This window comes from Taudactylus pleione, unplaced genomic scaffold (genome assembly GCF_031769625.1).
Source record: "Taudactylus pleione unplaced genomic scaffold, aTauple2 ptg000875l, whole genome shotgun sequence".
In the NCBI taxonomy this organism is placed as follows: domain Eukaryota; kingdom Metazoa; phylum Chordata; class Amphibia; order Anura; family Myobatrachidae; genus Taudactylus; species Taudactylus pleione.
In genome coordinates, this window is record NW_028285277.1 from 2,854,736 (window position 1) to 2,877,019 (window position 22,284).

The following is a 22,284-nucleotide window of genomic DNA, read 5'->3' on the forward strand; positions in this document are numbered from 1 at the left end:
TTTTTTTTGCGGCCTCTCCTATCCAAGCTCCATTTCTAGGTAGCCTAACTGATGACCTGGGGCAAATGCCCCTCCTTTGTGTGACTGATTAGTAGAGAGGATGAACACAAAGCTGCCGTTCTCTGCTCTAATTCTCCCAGTTCTGCTCAGTGGTGAATTTAGTTTTAAGAATAAAGAAAACAATTACCGCGCTCTATTGTGTTCAAAAACAGCAGCACCATGTAACAATTAATGTTATATATATACATACAGTCTGGTCCATAAATATTGGGACATTGACAGAATTCACCTCATCAGTGAAGCATGGTGGTGGTAGTGTCATGGCGTGGGCATGTATGGCTGCCAATGGAACTGGTTCCCTTGTATTTATTGATGATGTGACTGCTGACAAAAGCAGCAGAATGAATTCTGAAGTGTTTCGGGCATTATTATATGCTCATATTCAGTCAAATGCTTCAGAACTCATTGGACAGCACTTCACAGTGCAGATGGACAATGACCCGAAGCATACTGCAAAAGCAACCCAAGAGTTTTTTAAGGCTAAAAAGTGGAATGTTATGCAATGGCCAAGTCAATCCCCTGACCTGAATCCGATTGAGCATGCATTTCACTTGATGAAGACAAAACTGAAGGGAAAATGCCCCAAGAACAAGCAGGAACTGAAGACATTTGCAGTAGAGGCCTGGCAGAGCATCACCAGGGATGAAACCCAGGGTCTGGTGATGTCTATGCGTTCCAGACTTCAGGCTGTAATTGCCTGCAAAGGATTTGCAACAAAGTATTAAAAAGTGAAAGTTAGATTTAGGATTGTTTAGTTTGTCCCATTACTTTTGACCCCTTAAAAAGTGGGAGGCACATATAGAAACCGTTGTAATTCCTACACCGTTCACCTGATTTGGATGTAATTACCCTCAAATTAAATCTGAAAGTCTGCAGGTAAAGCACATCTTGTTTGTTTCATTTCAAAGCCATTGTGGTGGTGAATAGAGGCCAAAAAATGAAAATTCTGTCAATGTCCCAGTATTTATGCACCTGACTGTATATATATATATATTTAATGTAAATATAAACAAGTTATTAAAATATTAATAATCACACATTAATACATTGTATCAGCTGGTTAAGGGTCACAATAAAAGTTCTCTTGGAATTGGTTCTGTTATTGTTGTAGTTGAACTTTTATTGTGACCCTTAACAAAAGGGTCTTTAGCAACCAGCTGATACAATGTATTAATGTGTGATTAGTAACATTTTATTTTGATATTTAGGTTTATACATTGTATACATGTTTTAAGCAAATAGAGAGAACACATGTATTAATTTATTTGTTTATATTTACATTAAATATATATATATATTTGACATTAATTGTTACATGGTGCTGCTGTTTTTTTAACTCAATATAGTGCGGTTATTGTTTTCTGTATTCTTTTGTATGTGTATTGGTTTGCAACCATTGCTATAACTACTGCTCACTAATATATTACCAGTTAATCGGCGAATTGATAAGCTGAGAGAATCTTTGAATTTTTTGACTCGCGCATTATTGTTTGATTTTTATATTTAATTGTGATCCTTTCCAGCCCCTAAGACTTGATTTTTCCTCCTTTTTTTTTTTTTGTGTGAATTTAGTTTTAAATAACGGTCACTGGTCCAACGCATGAAGCGGAGAGCGCACCGCGCCAGGCCTAGCTGTGCCGTCATCTGCTTCCATGATAACAGCCTCAATTACAGGGGGGATGACGGCTTCTCTCATGGATAAGGACCCTGTGGGTGGTGATCAGCCGCATGTAAAAGACAAGCCTTGTGGCTCCTTCATTAACCCCTCCAGTGCCAGGCAGACCATATCTGCAGATGACAGATTTGTGGTTACGCAGATAGGAACATTCGCAAGAAGATCTAGTTATAATGATCATTGTGTATTTATAGAACGCCAGCAACTTCCTTTCACATTTGAAATTAGAGAATAGCTTTCTGCTTTGAGTATTGTCATCACATACTGTATGCGTCTGAGTTTTTACATACGGTCGGCGACTTTAATTTACATTGTATTTAATACTGAGGTGAGTATTTTGTAAAAGCTCCTGTGATGACACTTGTGTCCCGTGGCTCCGTGTGAACGTGTTACGTGCTGGATTGTATAGTTACCGCCTAAGGGTCACCTCCTAAAATAATTTTTTTTTGCATGAAATTCAAACACGTATTTCATAACCGGAAAAGCCCCGAATCTTATTGCTGCCCGTTGTCCACACTGCGCCCAGGGACCAGCGGCACAGTAACAGGTTCCCATTCCATCCGCACATCTCACCATCACCTCTGCTCCACTCTTATATAGAGCCCGATGCCGTACAGGGAGGAGCGCGTCCGTGTCAGGGAAATCGCCGGGGATTCATCAAACTCTATACCTCCGCAGTTAGTGGCCATGGTGAAACGTGAAGTTGATTGGCTGATCCTGTATTGGAGAAGGTAGCGGGAGGTTAGGACATTGCTATAATATCAGGAGGGTTTCCCAATGCTGAGAGGGGACACAGATTAGTAGCACTGGCTGTTTATCAATACAGAGGTGCCCCCTCGCCATTACATTGGGAATTAATGGAGATAGTTGGCAGTATATTACACAGTAACCCCCCTCCGTTCCTCTCTTCCAACCTCTGTCTCCCCCATTTATCCTCTTCACTTTTCTCTATCCCCACATTACTTATGGTGGGCACAGTGAGTCAGATACATAAAATAGCTTTCTATTGGCACGCACTTTGCTCCTGGTGCCCAGTCCCATGACGCTCTCCCCTGGCACACAGTTCCTTGAAACAATCTACTCAACCCCAAAAGCCTGTATCCTCCCCTCTCCCCTGGCACTGTGTCCCCTCTCCCCCCGGCACTGTCCCCTCTCCCCCCGGCACTGTCCCCCCTCTCCCCCCGGCACTGTCCCCCCTCTCCCCCCGGCACTGTCCCCCCTCTCCCCCCCGGCACTGTCCCCCCTCTCCCCCCGGCACTGTGTCCCCTCTCCCCCCGGCACTCTGTCCCCTCTCCCCCCGGCACTCTGTCCCCTCTCCCCGCGGCACTCTGTCCCCTCTCCCCGCGGCACTCTGTCCCCTCCCCCCCCCCCCCCCTGGCGCTCTGTCCCCTCTCCCCCCCCCCGGCGCTCTGTCCCCCCCCCCCCCCGGCGCTCTGTCCCCTCACCCCCTCTCCCCCCCCCCCGGCGCTCTGTCCCCTCTCCCCCCCCGGCGCTCTGTCCCCTCTCCCCCCCCGGTGCTCTGTCCCCTCTCCCCTGGCAGGATCTATTTTTGTCACCGATTTTGTTTTATTTTGCATTTGAAACAAAAAACCATTAATAATAAGCACAGCATTCGCCCACCAGCCATTCTGCCAGGCGTATTACGTGAGTTACAGCATGTAACAAACGCTCAGAAGTCAGTTGGTTTTTCTGTAATGAAACGTTCAGGGTCATTTACTAAGCAGAGCGCGGGCTCCTTGGCTCACAAATACCATTTACTCCCTGTTGCTTCCGCACCGTGTTTAGTAAATGACCTTTATAATGAGAAGCGTTTGTGCTGTAAGGCAGCTCGGGGGGGAGTATTGTTAGATATGCTGCTTTAGGTGTGTATGTAATGTTTCTATTACCACCCATCTGAATTACAACATGTTTAATCTGTTTTGCTACGTCCTAATATTGGGGTTTATATTTGGACAGAACCCTCAGATGTGAGTTTTTCCATCGTGTCCCCTTTGGCTCAGTGTGTAAGAGCCCCAGATAGGAGTGTGTATGATAATGAAATATGTCCGTCTGTCACACAGGTAGTCCTGGACGTGGGCTGCGGCACAGGAATTCTTTCGATGTTTGCGGCGAAGGCTGGTGCCAGAAAAGTGATTGGTGTCGACCAGTCAGAAATCGTCTACAACGCAATGGACATTATCCGGTAAGTAGCTGAGATGGCGCTCTGCGGTGTTTGTCAGCCGTCAGGCTGTATCTTTCACGGGGAGGAGTCCGGGTTCCATTGCGGCGTCTTCTCTGAAATTAATTTGGAAATAGTCCCAGTAATTATAAGAGGCGATCTGTGTGACCTGAAGTCTTCTCTATCAGTGCAGACCGGGTTACCCCAGAGACCACAGACCTTCCTATACCACATACATCCGTGTTTATTTATATTACAGGAAATAGCCAAATAATTTGGCCTAGAGCGCGGTCCTGACTGTGCCTGCAGACGATGAAGAGCAGAGCTGACACTCTAGGCTGCTTTGTCTTTAACATAACATTATTTAACTCTTTGTTCTCCTTCCTTGTCTGGAATTATGGACCCTTCAGGGATAAATCTGTTTATTAACTTTATGCTGTTTGAAATCAGGGAGCCTGATATTGTTCCACAGAAAAAAGAAGATTCCCTCCAGCACAGCACACTGCAGCGATATTAGCAAAAATACTTCAATCCTACATGATAATAGAAATTCAGAGGTATTGGTTGCATACATTTGAAAATATATGATTAAGCGCCAGGCCAGCGTCAAGGCTCCTCTATACCGGCGTCCCTAACATTAAGGGGTTCACGTCCGAGGCGCAGAGCAGCCCAAAAGAACCCAGCCAAGGACCGTCCCCAGGGCATCACACAAAAATGGAAGAAAGGTGATAGTGAAGTGTAAATTATAGATGTGTCCAGATAATCAATAAGCGTTAATATAATAAGAAAGAATTAAAATTACATAAGTAATAAACAAACAAATGGAAAGGTGATGAAAAAATATCTATGTGAATTAAGTGGTGAAGCCCTGAAAAAGGCCCAGCCAGTGCCACTCCGGCAGCCCCACGCCCAAACGCTCACTTCAAAATAATTATTGCTACAAAATAGTAGCACCCACTCTGGGTCATGTAATTACAATGAATGTACTGCATGATAACCGCACATGTATAAGCTGAGAGCTGACTCACCTAGGAGGTACCCCAAAAACCTCCAAAAGGCACTATACGGACCAGCACATCCTCCCAATGCTGACTCCTTTCATGCCTCTCAGAACTGCTAATGCAGCAATGTATGTAATCCATGTCCTTGTCCTGCATTGTATTGTACTGTAAGTCACTGGCTTCTTCACTCATTTTTCTATGTACTGTGTGAGGCGCTGCAGAACCCTTGTGGCGCCTTATAAATAAAGGACAATAATAATAACCACCGTGAAGGTTCTGTGTCGTAGTTCACCCTATTTATGAAGAAAGCCGTCAGTAAGACTAGCAGATAGCATTGGTTTTGTGTCATCTCTACTTAAACAAATGCTGTTTGGAAGTTGCTCACAGCCTGTTTCCTTATTTCTTTGTAACTCTGCAAACTTATTTAGCAATATACTGGCCAATAGGAATAGACAAAGTGACAGAGAGCGGAGCAGCAGCACAGCGCTAACCAGTGGTTGAGAAGGCAATTAAAAATTGGAATAAATTACTCATATACTAATATTGTAAGATCATTGCCCAGTACAAAATGTGTATTTTCCACAAAAAGAATAAAGCATTTACATAAGACCTGCCACCCCCCCACACACAAATTATGTGAGACAGGTACGTGGAGAAGTAAATGATGGGGAACAGATATGTGCAGGTGTAAATGATGTAGGACAGGTATGTGCAGGTGTAAATGATGGGGACAGGTACGTGGAGAAGTAAATGATGTGAGACAGGTATGTGGAGAAGTAAATGATGGGGGACAGGTACGTGGAGGTGTAAGTGATGTAGGACAGGTATGTGGATGTGTAACTGATGTGGGACAGGTATGTGCAGGTGTAAATTATGTAGGACAGGTATGTGGTGGTGTAAATGATGTAGGACAGGTATGTGCAGACATGGATGTGGAGGTGTAAATGATGTAGGACAGGTATGTGGTGGTGTAAATGATATGGGACAGGTATGTGGAGGTGTAAATGATATGGGACAGGTATGTGGAGGTGTAAACGATGGGGGACAGGTATGTGGAGGTGTAAATGATGGGGGACAGGTCTGTGGAGGTGTAGGTATGTGCAGGTGTAAATGATGGGAGACAGGTGTGTGGAGGTGTAAATGATGGGAGACAGGTACGTGAAGGTGTAAATGATGGGGGACAGGTACGTGAAGGTGTAAATGATGGGGGACAGGTATGTGGATGTGTAACTGATGTGGGACAGGTATGTGGAGGTGTAGGTATGTGCAGGTGTAAATGATGGGAGACAGGTGTGTGGAGGTGTAAATGATGGGAGACAGGTACGTGAAGGTGTAAATGATGGGGGACAGGTACGTGAAGGTGTAAACGATGGGGGACAGGTATGTGGAGGTGTAAATGATGGGGGACAGGTATGTGGAGGTGTAGGTATGTGCAGGTGTAAATGATGGGAGACAGGTGTGTGGAGGTGTAAATGATGGGAGACAGGTACGTGAAGGTGTAAATGATGGGGGACAGGTACGTGAAGGTGTAAATGATGGGGGACAGGTATGTGGATGTGTAACTGATGTGGGACAGGTATGTGCAGGTGTAAATTATGTAGGACAGGTATGTGGTGGTGTAAATGATGTAGGACAGGTATGTGCAGACATGGATGTGGAGGTGTAAATGATGTAGGACAGGTATGTGGTGGTGTAAATGATATGGGACAGGTATGTGGAGGTGTAAATGATATGGGACAGGTATGTGGAGGTGTAAACGATGGGGGACAGGTATGTGGAGGTGTAAATGATGGGGGACAGGTCTGTGGAGGTGTAGGTATGTGCAGGTGTAAATGATGGGAGACAGGTATGTGGAGGTATAAATGATGTGGGACAGCTATGTGGAGGTGTAAATGATGTAGGACAGGTATGTGAAGGTGTAAATGATGTAGGACAGGTATGTGGAGGTGTAAATGATGTAGGGCAGGTATGTGGAGGTGTAAATGATGTTGGACAGGTACGTGGAGGTATTAAATGATGTAACACCGGTTTGTGGAGCAGTAAATGATGGGGGACAGGTAAGTGGAGGTGTAAATGATGTTGGACAGGTACGTGGAGGTGTAAATGATGTTGGACAGGTACGTGGAGGTATTAAATAATGTAACACCGGTTTGTGGAGGAGTAAATGATGGGGGACAGGTAAGTGGAGGAGTAAATGATGTAGGACAGGTATGTGGAGGTGTAAATGATGTAGGACAGGTATGTGGAGGTGTAAATTATGTTGGACAGGTACGTGGAGGTGTAAATGATGTTGGACAGGTACGTGGAGGTATTAAATGATGTAACACCGGTTTGTGGAGGAGTAAATGATGGGGGACAGGTAAGTGGAGGTGTAAATGATGTAGGACAGGTATGTGGAGGTGTAAATGATGTAGGGCAGGTATGTGGAGGTGTACATGATGTAGGACAGGTATGTGGAGGTGTAAATGATGTAGGGCAGGTATGTGGAGGTGTAAATGATGTTGGACAGGTACGTGGAGGTATTAAATGATGTAACACCGGTTTGTGGAGCAGTAAATGATGGGGGACAGGTAAGTGGAGGTGTAAATGATGTTGGACAGGTACGTGGAGGTGTAAATGATGTTGGACAGGTACGTGGAGGTATTAAATAATGTAACACCGGTTTGTGGAGGAGTAAATGATGTAGGGCAGGTATGTGGAGGTGTACATGATGTGGGACAGGTATGTGGAGGTGTACATGATGTGGGACAGGTATGTGGAGGTGTAAATGATGTGGGACAGGTATGTGGAGGTGTAAATGATGTGGGACAGGTATGTGGAGGTGTAAATGATGGGGGACAGGTATGTGGGGGTGTAAATGATGTAGGACATGTATGTGGAGGTGTAAATGATGTGGGGCAGGTATGTGGAGGTATAAATGATGTGGGACAGGTAGGTGGAGGTGTAAATGATGGGGGACAGGTATGTGGAGGTGTAAATGATGTGGGACAGGTATGTGGAGGTGTAAATGATGTAGGTCAGATATGTGGAGGTGTAAATGATGTAGGGCAGGTATGCGGAGGTGTAAATGATGGGGACAAGTATGTGGAGGTGTAAATGATGGGGGACAGGTATGTGGAGGTGTAGGTATGTGCAGGTGTAAATGATGGGAGACAGGTGTGTGGAGGTGTAAATGATGGGAGACAGGTACGTGAAGGTGTAAATGATGGGGGACAGGTACGTGAAGGTGTAAATGATGGGGGACAGGTATGTGGAGGTGTAAATGATGGGTTACAGGTATGTGGAGGTGTAAATGATGGGGGACAGGTATGTGGAGGTGTAAATGATGGGGGACAGGTATGTGGAGGTGTAAATGATGGACAGGTATGTGGAGGTGTAAATGATGGGGGACAGGTATGTGGAGGTGTAAATGATGGGGGACAGCTATTTGAGGGTGTAAAAACTACAAAAACAATTTCTGACACCTTTTAACCACTTAACTGACAATTTTTTTCCGTCCAAACAGCACAGAAATATATATTTTTATTTTTTTGTGTAAATGTAATTAAATTTAAAAAGTACTCTATAAAATATATTTAAAAAAATATATACCTAGGGGCAGGATGTTTTTCCCACTTTTTCATACACTTCTCCGGGTCGCTTTTTGTAGAAAAGTCGCGCAACTTCACCTCATATACGACATATTGGCATTTCTAATTGAATCTCGCATTTTCCGGGGTGGGGAGGGGGGCCTGGAAGCAGCGGTGCATTCACACAATGTGTGCGAGTTTCATGATACAAACTCTCTTTCGGAAACTTGCTCCTAATTAAATTGAGCCCCTACATGTCGGTTGTTCTGGTGACCTGCGTTCCGGTCTCATTGTGTGCTCGGGTTGTCGGCACCTTTTGGAATGATATATTTATGTCACAATTACATCTTTATGTTAGAAATGTCACCGTTCTCCTGTGTTTCTCGCCATTGTTTGGAAGCCACGGTTACATCGTTTCTTGTCTGGCCATCTGGAGCGGCAGTGACATCCATTTGTTATGTCTCTAGAAACTGGTTCCGTAGAGGTTTCCTCTCTAAGCCTCATTGCAGGGGTCTACCAGGTGTCCTGGGCTGACTCGAGAGGCAGCACGATATTGATTTTGGATGGCAGGCAGAACACTTTGCTGGGTTTTGTGCAGACCTATTTGGCCGACGTCCTGACTTGGAACAGACCCCGGTCATGCTTGATGGTTTCAGCTGAGCTGGCGGAGCCCTGCGCCCTGCCCTCTGCCGCTGTTCCGGAGCATAGCACAGGCAGTAGAACGTAAGTGTGAGCTAAAACGGCACAAAACAAAATAAATGTTTGTTGTCAGGTCTGGAGGGTCTGCGCCATCTGTTTTATTGTCTGTCGTGCTCAGTTCTTTCTCCCAGGGTTTTTTAGACTTTTCTTTTGATGATGCAGTTTGTTTCTTAATCCATTCTGGATAAATTGAATGTTTCATTCGATATGCATTTGCATATTGAATAATTCCAGCCCAATCGCATCAAACTTTCTGGGCACCTAACAGTAATACCAGGATCTGTATGTATAAATATTCACAGTATGTTTGCCCAGAAATTGTCATTTAAAAGCTGGATATATCGCTGACAGTGTTACAGAATATAAATATTATTTTGTTTCTTGTGCTAGGGAGAGAAACTGAAACAGAGAAGCATTATAGGGTCATCCATATTCGATACAGGTGTCACTGAATGTACCAACGTGCAGCCACCATCGCTTATTGGCTGACACGCTGTAGCCATCATCGCTTATTGGCTGACACGCTGTAGCCATCATCGCTTATTGGCTGACACGCTGTAGCCACCATCGCTTATTGGCTGACACGCTGTAGCCACCATCGCTTATTGGCTGACACGCTGTATCCATCATCGCTTATTGGCTGACACGCTGTAGCCACCATCGCTTATTGACTGACACGCTGTAGCCATCATCGCTTATTGGCTGACACACTGTATCCATCATTGCTTATTGGCTGACACATTGTAGCCATCATCGCTTATTGGCTGACACACTGTATCCATCATCGCTTATTGGCTGACACACTGTATCCATCATTGCTTATTGGCTGACACATTGTAGCCATCATCGCTTATTGGCTGACACGCTGTAGCCACCATCGCTTATTGGCTGACACGCTGTAGCCATCATCGCTTATTGGCTGACACACTGTATCCATCATTGCTTATTGGCTGACACTCTGTAGCCATCATCGCTTATTGGCTGACACATTGTAGCCATCATCGCTTATTGGCTGACACCCTGTAGCCATCATCACTTATTGGCTGACACGCTGTAGCCATCATCGCTTATTGGCTGACACCCTGTAGCCATCATCGCTTATTGGCTGACACCCTGTATCCATCATCACTTATTGGCTGACACGCTGTAGCCATCATCGCTTATTGGCTGACACGCTGTAGCCATCAATGTTGTACTGGAAGTTTTTTTTTTTTTGATCGATACACTGTTGCAACTTATGGCCCATTAATTAATATTCCCATGTACAGAGTCCATTATATAGATTCCACTTCGTTTACTAATGTAACATAAAGGAAAGCGGAGTCCATCCATATAACTGTATATATGTATATATATTGCTGTCTGAATTATTATGGCTCATTTTGAAAGACCGTCGTAGATGCATGGTGTATAATATAATCTGATGCCATGGTTGAATATTGCTGTGTGTGCTTCCTATTTTGTTTTTAATAAGTGTTTTTGCATAATCACTGTTTAATATACTGTACAATTTGATACATAGCTGTTCATCTCTGAATACAGCGGCAGCCCTGTGCTAGAATAATATCTACAGCTAATGCCATGTTTACCAGCAATGTCACCTATAACTGTGTTATGCAAGGCCTTAAATTAGTGGTCAAATTTATTTAGTATCTACTATAACTATATGACCCAGTGCCCACTCTTATACAGTTATAGCAGCAAGCTTTATAAATATATAATAATCCCTGGTCCCCTGCTAAGGCGAGGGCGAGGTCAGATCGCCGCTCACCCTTAACATCTTTCCATCCCTTTGTTTCATGGGGTCGTGTTTTTCAATTACGGCTTTAATGAGATTCCCAGGGTGCAGAGGATGGCGCGGGGAGAGATAGCAGAGAAGCACCCAGATAAGGACACCAGTGCTCCCAGCACATTCCCCCGCAGTGAATAATTACACTGTCGCCAGTAACATTAACTGTCATGTTGTTAGTATATAGGAGATGGATCCTCTTCAGTGCAAGAAGTGAAAAATATAATCTTCTCTCACCTCTTATCATTTTTTTAGTCGTCTTTTCTTGTGCGCATTAAATTACAGATATTTGCTGACTTTTCTTGTATTTTTTATTTTCGTTGTTACAGTGTTTAGAGAATTTATTGGTGGTACATTTAACATAGTCCAAGCGGTCCTATGTTACTATCTAGTATGCCCTTTTTCAGTTCTGTTTAGAGCTTTAAGAAGTCTGAAAGAGAGGGGTAGACGTCCTGTTTCCCTATTTGGGGGCAAAAGCGTCATGATTTTCCTAGATGGTAAGCGGTGAAAGGTCAATATTGAAGACAAACATGCTGGATTTCACTGATTTGCCGATCACGATCAAAAAATTATCGTGATTGGCAGATCGGTGAAATTTAACCGATCCTGCACAGTCTCCCATATACAGACTCAGGAGCACACAGATATACAGGTGTCACATATCACATTACTCAGCGCAGTCTCCTATATACAGACTCAGGAGCACACAGATATACAGGTGTCACATATCACATTACTCAGCGCAGTCTCCCATATACAGACTCAGGAGCACATAGATATACAGGTGTCACATTTCACATTACTCAGCGCAGTCTCCCATATACAGACTCAGGAGCACACAGATATACAGGTGTCACATATCACATTACTCAGCGCAGTCTCCTATATACAGACTCAGGAGCACACAGATATACAGGTGTCACATATCACATTACTCAGCGCAGTCTCCCATATACAGACTCAGGAGCACATAGATATACAGGTGTCACATTTCACATTACTCAGCGCAGTCTCCCATATACAGACTCAGGAGCACACAGATATACAGGTGTCACATATCACATTACACAGCGCAGTCTCCCATATACAGACTCAGGAGCACACAGATATACAGGTGTCACATATCACATTACTCAGCGCAGTCTCCCATATACAGACTCAGGAGCACACACATATACAGGTGTCACCTATCACATTACTCAGCGCAGTCTCCCATATACAGACTCAGGAGCACACACATATACAGGTGTCACATATCACATTACTCAGCACAGTCTCCTATATGCAGACTCAGGAGCACACAGATATACAGGTGTCACATATCACATTACTCAGCGCAGTCTCCTATATACAGACTCAGGAGCACACATATATACAGGTGTCACATATCACATTACTCAGCGCAGTCTCCCATATACAGACTCAGGAGCACACAGATATACAGGTGTCACATATCACATTACTCAGAGCAGTCTCTTATATACAGACTCAGGAGCACACAGATATACAGGTGTCACATATCACATTACTCAGCGTAGTCTCCTATATACAGACTCAGGAGCACACAGATATACAGGTGTCACATATCACATTACTCAGCGTAGTCTCCCATATACAGACTCAGGAGCACACAGATATACAGGTGTCACCTATCACATTACTCAGCGTAGTCTCCTATATACAGACTCAGGAGCACACAGATATACTGGTGTCACATATCACATTACTCAGCGCAGTCTCCCATATACAGACTCAGGAGCACACAGATATACAGGTGTCACATATCACATTACTCAGCGCAGTCTCCTATATACAGACTCAGGAGCACACAGATATACAGGTGTCACATATCACATTACTCAGCGCAGTCTCCCATATACAGACTCAGGAGCACACAGATATACAGGTGTCACATATCACATTACTCAGCGCAGTCTCCTATATACAGACTCAGGAGCACAGATATACAGGTGTCACATATCACATTACTCAGCGCAGTCTCCCATATACAGACTCAGGAGCACACAGATATACAGGTGTCACATATCACATTACTCAGCGCTGTCTCCTATATACAGACTCAGGAGCACACAGATATACAGGTGTCACATATCACTTTACTCAGCGCAGTCTCCCATATACAGACTCAGGAGCACACAGATATACAGGTGTCACATATCACATTACTCAGCGCAGTCTCCTATATACAGACTCAGGAGCACAGATATACAGGTGTCACATATCACATTACTCAGCGCAGTCTCCCATATACAGACTCAGGAGCACACAGATATACAGGTGTCACATATCACATTACTCAGCGTAGTCTCCTATATACAGACTCAGGAGAGCACACAGATATACAGGTGTCACATATCACATTACTCAGCGCAGTCTCCCATATACAGACTCAGGAGCACACAGATATACAGGTGTCACATATCACATTACTCAGCGCTGTCTCCTATATACAGACTCAGGAGAGCACACAGATATACAGGTGTCACATATCACATTACTCAGCGCAGTCTCCCATATACAGACTCAGGAGCACACAGATATACAGGTGTCACATATCACATTACTCAGCGCAGTCTCCCATATACAGACTCAGGAGCACACAGATATACAGGTGTCACCTATCACATTACTCAGCGCAGTCTCCTATATACAGACTCATGAGCACACAGATATACAGGTGTCACATATCACATTACTCAGAGCAGTCTCCCATATACAGACTCAGGAGCACAGATATACAGGTGTCACATATCACATTACTCAGCGCAGTCTCCCATATACAGACTGAGGAGCACAGATATACAGGTGTCACATATCACATTACTCAGCACAGTCTCCCATATACAGACTGAGGAGCACAGATATACAGGTGTCACATATCACATTACTCAGCGCAGTCTCCCATATACAGACTCAGGAGCACACAGATATACAGGTGTCACATATCACATTACTCAGCGCAGTCTCCTATATACAGACTCAGGAGCACACAGATATACAGGTGTCACATATCACATTACTCAGCGCAGTCTCCCATATACAGACTCAGGAGCACATAGATATACAGGTGTCACATTTCACATTACTCAGCGCAGTCTCCCATATACAGACTCAGGAGCACACAGATATACAGGTGTCACATATCACATTACTCAGCGCAGTCTCCCATATACAGACTCAGGAGCACACAGATATACAGGTGTCACATATCACATTACTCAGCGCAGTCTCCCATATACAGACTCAGGAGCACACACATATACAGGTGTCACCTATCACATTACTCAGCGCAGTCTCCCATATACAGACTCAGGAGCACACACATATACAGGTGTCACATATCACATTACTCAGCACAGTCTCCTATATGCAGACTCAGGAGCACACAGATATACAGGTGTCACATATCACATTACTCAGCGCAGTCTCCTATATACAGACTCAGGAGCACACATATATACAGGTGTCACATATCACATTACTCAGCGCAGTCTCCCATATACAGACTCAGGAGCACACAGATATACAGGTGTCACATATCACATTACTCAGAGCAGTCTCTTATATACAGACTCAGGAGCACACAGATATACAGGTGTCACATATCACATTACTCAGCGTAGTCTCCTATATACAGACTCAGGAGCACACAGATATACAGGTGTCACATATCACATTACTCAGCGTAGTCTCCCATATACAGACTCAGGAGCACACAGATATACAGGTGTCACCTATCACATTACTCAGCGTAGTCTCCTATATACAGACTCAGGAGCACACAGATATACTGGTGTCACATATCACATTACTCAGCGCAGTCTCCCATATACAGACTCAGGAGCACACAGATATACAGGTGTCACATATCACATTACTCAGCGCAGTCTCCTATATACAGACTCAGGAGCACACAGATATACAGGTGTCACATATCACATTACTCAGCGCAGTCTCCCATATACAGACTCAGGAGCACACAGATATACAGGTGTCACATATCACATTACTCAGCGCAGTCTCCTATATACAGACTCAGGAGCACAGATATACAGGTGTCACATATCACATTACTCAGCGCAGTCTCCCATATACAGACTCAGGAGCACACAGATATACAGGTGTCACATATCACATTACTCAGCGCTGTCTCCTATATACAGACTCAGGAGCACACAGATATACAGGTGTCACATATCACTTTACTCAGCGCAGTCTCCCATATACAGACTCAGGAGCACACAGATATACAGGTGTCACATATCACATTACTCAGCGCAGTCTCCTATATACAGACTCAGGAGCACAGATATACAGGTGTCACATATCACATTACTCAGCGCAGTCTCCCATATACAGACTCAGGAGCACACAGATATACAGGTGTCACATATCACATTACTCAGCGTAGTCTCCTATATACAGACTCAGGAGAGCACACAGATATACAGGTGTCACATATCACATTACTCAGCGCAGTCTCCCATATACAGACTCAGGAGCACACAGATATACAGGTGTCACATATCACATTACTCAGCGCTGTCTCCTATATACAGACTCAGGAGAGCACACAGATATACAGGTGTCACATATCACATTACTCAGCGCAGTCTCCCATATACAGACTCAGGAGCACACAGATATACAGGTGTCACATATCACATTACTCAGCGCAGTCTCCCATATACAGACTCAGGAGCACACAGATATACAGGTGTCACCTATCACATTACTCAGCGCAGTCTCCTATATACAGACTCATGAGCACACAGATATACAGGTGTCACATATCACATTACTCAGAGCAGTCTCCCATATACAGACTCAGGAGCACAGATATACAGGTGTCACATATCACATTACTCAGCGCAGTCTCCCATATACAGACTGAGGAGCACAGATATACAGGTGTCACATATCACATTACTCAGCACAGTCTCCCATATACAGACTGAGGAGCACAGATATACAGGTGTCACATATCACATTACTCAGCGCAGTCTCCCATATACAGACTCAGGAGCACACAGATATACAGGTGTCACATATCACATTACTCAGCGCAGTCTCCTATATACAGACTCAGGAGCACAGATATACAGGTGTCACATATCACATTACTCAGCGCAGTCTCCCATATACAGACTCAGGAGCACACAGATATACAGGTGTCACATATCACATTACTCAGCGTAGTCTCCTATATACAGACTCAGGAGAGCACACAGATATACAGGTGTCACATATCACATTACTCAGCGCAGTCTCCCATATACAGACTCAGGAGCACACAGATATACAGGTGTCACATATCACATTACTCAGCGCTGTCTCCTATATACAGACTCAGGAGAGCACACAGATATACAGGTGTCACATATCACATTACTCAGCGCAGTCTCCCATATACAGACTCAGGAGCACACAGATATACAGGTGTCACATATCACATTACTCAGCGCAGTCTCCCATATACAGACTCAGGAGCACACAGATATACAGGTGTCACCTATCACATTACTCAGCGCAGTCTCCTATATACAGACTCATGAGCACACAGATATACAGGTGTCACATATCACATTACTCAGAGCAGTCTCCCATATACAGACTCAGGAGCACAGATATACAGGTGTCACATATCACATTACTCAGCGCAGTCTCCCATATACAGACTGAGGAGCACACAGATATACAGGTGTCACATATCACATTACTCAGCACAGTCTCCCATATACAGACTCAGGAGCACACAGATATACAGGTGTCACATATCACATTACTCAGCACAGTCTCCTATGTACAGACTGAGGAGCACACAGATATACAGGTGTCACATATCACATTACTCAGCACAGTCTCCTATGTACAGACTCAGGAGCACACAGATATACAGGTGTCACATATCACATTACTCAGCACAGTCTCCTATGTACAGACTCAGGAGCACACAGATATACAGGTGTCACATATCACATTACTCAGCGCAGTCTGCTGCTGTGCCCTAGTCGCAGTGCATTGCGACTTTGGTTCATTTTTCACAAAAAAAGACGCTCATCGCTGATAGCGTCTCACAGGACCTGGTGCGCCAGTATGGTCTTTTTTTTTTCTTTGATATAGGACCCCTGGTTTATTGAAACTAATGAGATATGGGCATAATATACCAATCTATCCATAAGTGGTCGTAAAAAAGATTTAGCATTATAGAGACAAATTAGCATCATATGCAACCGCCATAAGGATAACTTGTGCGTCTCCTATGCGGACCAGTTTTGTAGCGCCCTGTACAGAGGATCTAGGGAGATGTTAAACCGCAACGGAGAAATGTCCATGATGAGTGTCACAGTAGGGTCAGTATGGGTTCCGTTGATCAACAATAATGTAGAGGACACGTCATTAAACATTGTATAACCTTGAAGTCAAGGTCAAAAAGAAATCACTAGGAGACTGAGTCATCTCCCTTATGGGCATGGAGGCTGGGAAGCATATGTGAAACATTGGATTTGAGGTTAGAGGCTATGGCCGTGTGAATACCCCTACCCAACTGATGTCCACTAACATTGCATTGAGGAGTATGACTGTGCTATGTATTAAAGTCTAATAAATGTCTACATGGAAACTGCTCCGCTTCTGAGAATCCACTAAGATCCCTACAGTGCTGAATGTTATTAATATCAGTTTAATGTAAGGTAAGTAATATTTCAGGTTTAGTAATTCTTTACAATAACCTATATCTCCCCTGTCAGTGGAAAGCCATACTGCATAAATGTACTCGCTGTCTGAAACTAACACTGTGCAATGTTTGATTGTTGCTTTCAGGTTGAATAAGTTGGAAGATAGAATCTTGCTGATTAAAGGAAGAATAGAAGAGATTGTTCTGCCGGTTGAGAACGTGGATATAATTATATCTGAATGGATGGTAAGTCGGATTGTACAGGGAATTTTCACATTATTCTAGCTGAATCCACAAACCGAGACCTGGATTATTAAAAATGGGAATTAGAGGTAACGAATTGTGTATTTTGAGCACAGGTTTATACTGCGCAATCTGTACATTCCGTAGTTGTCTATAAAATGTTATACAAGTATTAACTTATACACCCACTCATTGAACAAAGCCCCACCCATTGCGCTGCAAGCTACGCTCTATTCAAGTCCTGCCGATCAATGCGGTTTCTCTGAAGTTGGCAAGTATGGGGTTAGGCGACTTGTGGCTCTCAAGATGTTTTGGCACTACAATTTGTGGTAGCATTTGCTGAGACTGGTAGTACCACAACTCGATAGCATTTGTTGCAGTCAGGTTACTGCGCAACGTCATGGTAAGTTTTCTGTGTCCGTCTATTCGCCTCTGTGCTGTGCAGCGTGATGAGACTGGGGATAGTGGCTTCTCCCAGGCAGATTATAGTGAAATCTGATGTTAGTGCGGGAGGTGATGTGGACATCTCTGGGATACCGTTTGCTCAATGGAACAGGGTCCTGTACTTACAGCGCTGCGGCGCCCTTTGTCGGATGGCATTTGTGAATCCGTAGATGGAGCCATATGTCATAATGCCAGCTGGCGCATGATTGGAGGTGTGCCATGGCTGCGCAATCGGGAACCACTTGTTAGTTTGCTCCGTTAAATAAAACTCCCCAGGAGAGTTTCCAGGTCACAGACATAGACCTCCCAAGTGTCCCAAACATCGGACCTGGAAAAAGGGGCTTCACGCACATGGCAATGTGCAGAGCTTTGGCCAGAAATGGGAAGTTGGGGGTCTGATTTCAGCAGATCAGAGCTAGGGCTTTCTTTACCTTGGTACCTGATGTGCGAATGTTGGGGGTAAATGATGGTGGTCCCAGGGAAGCTACTCCACCAATGTGCTTAACGGGTGATAGGACATTGGTATAACCCCCAAAAGAGGTGATAAACCCCTTTAAAACATATGGTGAATGCGAAGTATATTGATATTGAGTCTGTTTAATATTCCTTTCCTGAGCTTACAGAACATTGTCTTGTCGTCTCCTCGGCGAGCTGTTATCCCTGGCGTACGTCTGTTCTGCAATGAGCCTTTTCGCAGGGTCCATTAATCTTCTTATCTTCTGAATATCAATGTGAATATTGGGTGTTGTGTCAGGGTCTGTACTAGCTGCGGAATACATCTGCATTATTCTGCACATTTTATCTCCGCTACGAGACCCACGTGGTTCTCTAGTGTCAGAGCTCAGGTAGCTGTGATATCGGCGCCTGATTTTTGTACAGGTTACCGACTACTCGCAGTATTGTTGTCTGCGCTGCGAGTTCCTGTCCCGATACCGAATTCTTAGGAAAAAGCTTCTTTACATCATTACTTGTCAGAATTCGTACTGCAGGGTTTATTTTGTATTGTTTTTAGATGGGTGTAAAACTTCCACGCACCATTATGGACATAAAACTGGTCACACTCATCACAGAGTTGTCTAAGCTCACTATTGGTACCTTAGTGTCTTGCTCGTGTGAATTCAGCAGCATTGGGGGGATCTGTCGCACCGATAGAGACTAGGGAGTATATTTACTATAGTGAGAGTTTTTAGAAGTGAAGATGTTGCCCATAGCAACCAATCAAATTCTAGCTATTATCGTCTATAAGGTGCTAGTTAAATGTTAAGTAAAACCTGAGTGGTTGCTATGGGCAACATCTCCACTTCTATAAACCAGCACTTTAGTAAATATACCCCTAGGAACTTCTAGGAATCAGTGGCCGCCGATCCAATTAAGGGCCTGATGCTGAGTTGAAGGTACTCTCACTTGTATATATCGTGTCCTCACACATAATATTCTCCAGAGCTGAGTGCACACAAGCGTGAGTGATGTAGTGTCGCATCTCTGCCTGTGATGGCGGGGCATGTTGGGGCGTTCTCAGCGCGGATGTGGTGACGGAACAGCGGCCTGTGCGGAGCTGGGTTTAAGCACAGGTATGTCTCCAGCTACATAACTATTGCTTGGTGTAAGTGCACCCGATCCTGATGTAGCCAAGTGTACGGATTGTGGTTAGTTGCTCCGCACGGATCCTTACAGCGCTGCAGACAGGCGGCGAATACGCGGATTCATTTCCACGCACGCAACGTGGGAGAATATACGTCCGATCTGCGTTCAGCTCCGCGTCGGGTACTAAATTTCTCTTTGGCATCCCGGTCTCCTGCTGCATTGTTAGGCTGTATTCTCAGGTATATTACTTCAGTCCACAAAATCCTGCGCACGGTGTACTCTGCTGGTAAAAATGGAGATTTGGGGGAGCTCATCCTCAGGCAGCTTTAGCTTCCGAGTGCATTTGCTTATTTGTATAGTTCTTGTGCAATAACTGTTCTGCTTTGTTGCTATATTTGTACCCAGACCTTAGCGCAAATCTGTCCACAATGACAGCACTCGCATCGGTATTGGCGATAAACACGACACGTGTCCAATCATGATATTATTAAATGACACCACAGGATATCTGCAGCGCTGTACAGGGGTAAATTAAGTGACAGTATTTGGGGGCAGAGAGGACAGGAGAGGGAGAGGGACGGCAGAGAGGGCAGGAGGGGGGGGGGAGACGGCAGAGAGGGCAGGAGGGGGAGAGGGACGGCAGAGAGGGCAGGAGGGGGAGAGGGAGGGCAGAGAGGACAGGAGGGGGTAGAGGGACGGCAGAGAGGACAGGAGGGGGTAGAGGGACGGCAGAGAGGACAGGAGGGGGTAGAGGGACGGCAGAGAGGACAGGAGGGGGTAGAGGGACGGCAGAGAGGACAGGAGGGGGTAGAGGGACGGCAGAGAGGACAGGAGGGGGTAGAGGGACGGCAGAGAGGACAGGAGGGGGTAGAGGGACGGCAGAGAGGACAGGAGGGGGTAGAGGGACGGCAGAGAGGACAGGAGGGGGTAGAGGGACGGCAGAGAGGACAGGAGGGGGTAGAGGGACGGCAGAGAGGACAGGAGGGGGTAGAGGGACGGCAGAGAGGACAGGAGGGGGAGAGGGAGGGCAGAGATGTCAGGAGGGGGAGAGGGAGGGCAGAGAGGACAGGAGGGGGAGAGGGAGGACAGGAGGGGGAGAGGGAGGGCAGAGAGGACAGGAGGGGGAGAGGGAGGGCAGAGAGGACAGGAGGGGGAGAGGGACGGCAGAGATGTCAGGAGGGGGAGAGGGACGGCAGAGAAGACAGGAGAGGGACGGCAGAGGGACGGCAGAGGGGACAGGAGGGGGAGAGGGACGGCAGAGGGGACAGGAGGGGGAGAGGGACGGCAGAGGGGACAGGAGGGGGAGAGGGACGGCAGAGGGGACAGGAGGGGGAGAAGGACGGCAGAGGGGACAGGAGGGGGAGAGGGACGGCAGAGGGGACAGGAGGGGGAGAGGGACGGCAGAGGGGACAGGAGGGGGAGAGGGACGGCAGAGGGGACAGGAGGGGGAGAGGGACGGCAGAGTGGACAGGAGGGGGAGAGGGAGGGCAGAGAGGACAGGAGGGGGAGAGGGAGGACAGGAGGGGGAGAGGGAGGGCAGAGAGGACAGGAGGGGGAGAGGGAGGGCAGAGAGGACAGGAGGGGGGTGAGGGAGGGCAGAGAGGACAGGAGGGGGGAGAGGGACGGCAGAGAGGATGTATAAATAGAATTAGTTTATTATCCTATTTTCCCTTGATCTCAATCCTAACATGCATCTCGGAATCCCGAGATTGGAGCCCGGTAATCCCCAAATTTCGGAATGACAAAATTATTTTGGGATTATAGGTTGTGATTCAGATTGAACGGTATTGCACATACAACTAATATCTTCTGCAAATAGACGCATCCCGACTTCATCGCAGATCCGAGTGCTGCATCCTAAAATGTAGCATCGGATCTTTCAGAGACCATCGGCCATCTGAGTAGCCCTCAGGCCTCGCAGCTGGAATGGGTATGAAATACAGCGGCAACCCGACATGAGCAGAGTTCGAAGCAGCGGAAGCCCGACAGCGCTGGAAATCCCGATCGTGGATAGGTGAGTATCTACTAACCTAACCTAACCCCCCTAACCCTAACCCTCCTTACGGGTGCCTAACCCTAACTTCCCCCCCAACTGCCTAACCCTAATCCCCCCTCTGTGCCTAACCCTAACCACCCCCTTCCCTGCTACCTAAACCTAAGTCCCCCGGGGGCATGCCTAACCCTAATCACCCCCTTCCCCGCTGCCTAAACCTAAGTCCCCCGGGGGGGTGCCTAATCCTAAATCCCCCCGGGGGTGCCTAACCCTCCCTCCCCCTAGCCTAACCCTCCCGAGGGGGTGCCTAACCTTAAGTACCCCACGGGAGCCCTAAACCTAACCCTCCCCCCCCCGCAGCTGTCCGCCTGC

At 45.9% G+C, this 22,284-nt stretch overlaps 1 protein-coding gene across 1 annotated transcript in view; it reads left to right on the forward strand.

Annotated features, from left to right (window-relative positions):
- The window catches only part of PRMT3 (protein arginine methyltransferase 3), a 150,250-nt gene that overhangs the window by 56,349 nt on the left and 71,617 nt on the right, over nucleotides 1–22,284 (forward strand). The window contains exons 9-10 of the mRNA XM_088458938.1: nucleotides 3,796–3,917; nucleotides 17,795–17,894. Coding sequence (XP_088315064.1) covers nucleotides 3,796–3,917; nucleotides 17,795–17,894 — 222 coding nt within the window. The remainder of the gene's footprint in view (nucleotides 1–3,795; nucleotides 3,918–17,794; nucleotides 17,895–22,284) is intronic.